Source organism: Silene latifolia, unplaced genomic scaffold (genome assembly GCF_048544455.1).
Source record: "Silene latifolia isolate original U9 population unplaced genomic scaffold, ASM4854445v1 scaffold_62:4597612-6569265, whole genome shotgun sequence".
Lineage (NCBI taxonomy): Eukaryota > Viridiplantae > Streptophyta > Magnoliopsida > Caryophyllales > Caryophyllaceae > Silene > Silene latifolia.
The window spans coordinates 1,039,119-1,042,134 of record NW_027413539.1 but is presented as its reverse complement, the minus strand read 5'-3'; the positions used below and the strand labels follow the sequence as shown (position 1 = coordinate 1,042,134).

The 3,016-nt window shown below is 36.2% G+C and overlaps 1 protein-coding gene across 1 annotated transcript; it reads right to left on the bottom strand.

The window, feature by feature from the left end:
* Positions 1-696: 696 nt before the first annotated feature.
* LOC141639948 (uncharacterized) lies at positions 697-2,258 on the bottom strand. The gene is made up of 2 exons (XM_074448918.1): positions 976-2,258; positions 697-853 (listed from the first exon to the last, which is right to left on the bottom strand). The coding sequence occupies exons 1-2, from the start codon at positions 2,256-2,258 to the stop codon at positions 697-699; spliced, it is 1,440 nt and encodes a 479-aa protein (XP_074305019.1).
* Between the last annotated feature and the right edge of the window lie 758 nt (positions 2,259-3,016).

Genomic DNA, 3,016 nt, shown 5'->3' with positions numbered 1-3,016 from the left:
CCGATCTAAATATAAACATGGTTTCAAATAAATGATTGTCAGCCAATAATAGTTGCCATTTTTAATGTTCTAATCAGTTGAACATTTATTTATGTGCATATCAATAAATGAACTATTAAGATGAACTTACGCATTAATTAAAGATCTCAACTTTGACGGACCGACTTTCCTAGTGAGTCGAACCAATGCACTTGATTATGATCGCAACGTCGTCAACGAGCATCCAATGATCACTGTAAATAATTTGTAACTTGTTTACATGATAATCAATAATGTGTATTTCTGAACTATCAGCGAAAACAATCCAGTCTTTGCCAATTCAATTAAAGAAACCAATCATAAACACTAATTGCAAACAACACATTTCTAGAGCCTAAATTATCCGCCTAAAAGCACTTGCCATTGTTTATACACCATAAAGACTTTTCGGATGGTTGTGCGCCTCAAATACAAGCAATGTGCAATATAAATCGGTCCTCTTAGACACTTTAGCATGACACGTAGAACTCGGAGCGGCAACCGAGAACCGGCAAGAATAAATAAAATCCCTCAACCGAGAACGGCAAGAATACCTTAATAGTGTTATATATTCCACTAGTAGCGCAAGAGCAGAGTCACATGGATGGGAATGGACACAATTGACCACCGAAAACAAGGCGAATAGAATTTAAAAGGCAAGCTAAGGTTGATCAGCACTTACTCATCGTAATATGGAGCGATGTAAAATTTCCTTTTCAAGTCTTTCATCCTTTTAGAAAGTATGGTTACTGCTTTATCTGAGGCATAGCCTATTTGTGAAATAATTTGGACATAAGAACCCGTACATTTTTGGTCACAGATGCTATCCAAGTACCTATAACAATATACGTATAAGTATAACCAACATTTACGGTAAATAATCAACCTTTTCCATGGAAACAGATTAAAAGTTAAAGGAACGAGCGTAACGAGATGCAATAATTGTAGTATACATACCCAAGAAAAGTGTCAATGACTCCAAGGGACACATTTTTCTCCACGTGCATGACATCAATACAATGTCTCACGGACAAATGTTTCCAATATGGTAAATCCCAAAATATAGACCTCTTTTTATATAAGGTCCCATCACTTCTCTTATAAGGTTTTCCAAAATTATTTTCAATGTTTTTCACTTTCTCATAAACCTCTTTCCCACTTAAAATTTTTGGAGGGTTTCTAAGTTCTTGTTTTCCATTAAATGGCTTCATTTTTTTCCTATAAGGGTGTGAGCGGTGGAGCAACCTTCTGCTACAAAGGTACACATTCTTTCCTCCATGAACTAAACGATCAGAAACTGTATCCTCCTCACAAATTGGGCAAGCTTTAGCCCCTTTCACAGTATAACCAGATAGGTTGCCATATGCCGGGAAGTCATTAATGGTGCAAAATATCATGGCACGTAGGTTAAAAGTCTCACCACGATAAGCATCATATACCTCTACCCCTTCATCCCATAATAACTTTAAATCATCCATCAATGGTTCCAAGTAAACATCTATGTCATTTCCAGGTTGCTTAGGCCCGGAAATTAGTAGTGACAACATAAGATATTTACGTTTCATGCATAACCAAGGAGGCAAATTATAAATTGTTAGCAAAACAGGCCACGTACTCCACTGACTACTTAGATTACCAAATGGATTCATACCATCAGTACATAGTCCAAGCCTTAAATTTCTAGCATCAGACCCAAATTCAGGAAACAAATGATCTATGCTTTTCCACTGAGTTGAATCAGCAGGATGACGAATTTTGTCATCTAAAATTCTACCATCACCACCAGCATGCCAAATTAAGTTTCTCGCCTCTTTTAAATTTGCAAACATTCTTTTAAATCTTGGGATAATGGGAAGATACCACAAGACTTTAACTGGGACACCTTTACTATTTGTGGAATTCTTTTTCGGCAACTTATAACGTGAACTCCCACACTTTGGACATTTGTCTAATTCTTTATAATCTTTCCGAAACAAAATGCAATCGTTACGACATGCATGTATTTTTACATAATCAACTCCCATTGGACACAAAATTTTCTTAGCATCATACGTACGCCTAGGGAGTTCATTGCCTTCCGGTAACATCTGACCCAAAAACTCAAGCAAAGTTGTGAAACTTTTATCACTCCATCCATTTTTAGCCTTTAAACTATACAATTTTAAAGTTCCTGATAGGCGTGTGAAAGTTGAACCAGGGTACAAGGGTTTTATTGCATCACCAAACAGCCTATCAAACATCTCAATTTCACTTGGGTCTCAAATGGATTTTTTCAAATCATTTATAAGATTGTCTATTCGATCAACATTTTCATCAAAATCCTCTCCCTCAAAGTCGCTATCATCCCCTAAATTACTACACAAAGTGGGCAAAGACATCATCCCCCATGCCAAATCCACCTTGTATAACTCTTGTCAATACCATTAATTAGGAGGTGACTTTCCAATTCTACCGCATCAACATACTCATTATTCCCACATTTAACACATGGACAGAAAAGTTGTTCCACATTCTCTGCATTATTCATAGCATGTCTAACAAAATATTCCACCCCTTCCCTATATCTTGAATCCAAACGATCAACAAACATCCATTCGCGATCCATATCCATACTCCAAATTTTTGCAATAATAGGGAAGAGGGTTAAAATCGCTTACTATTTTGAGTTCATCACTTCACCTAATTACTTAACTCTCTACTCCTTAATTAACATTCTACCTTACTTTTACTCCTTACTTTGTTTATTTACATGCTTTTTATGCTACAACGTATTGGACTGAAAAAATAGTAAGCGATTTTCAAACATGCTAATCACAGACCATACATTCACTACACATTCACACATGCTAATCACATACCATAGAAACCCCCAATTTGAGCATACATTCACATACATTCTTTCACAGACCATACATTCACACAACTACCAACTAATCTGCTCATACAACCACATCAAAAGAGACCCAATTCAACTAAACATTAGAATGATAAGTTTGAT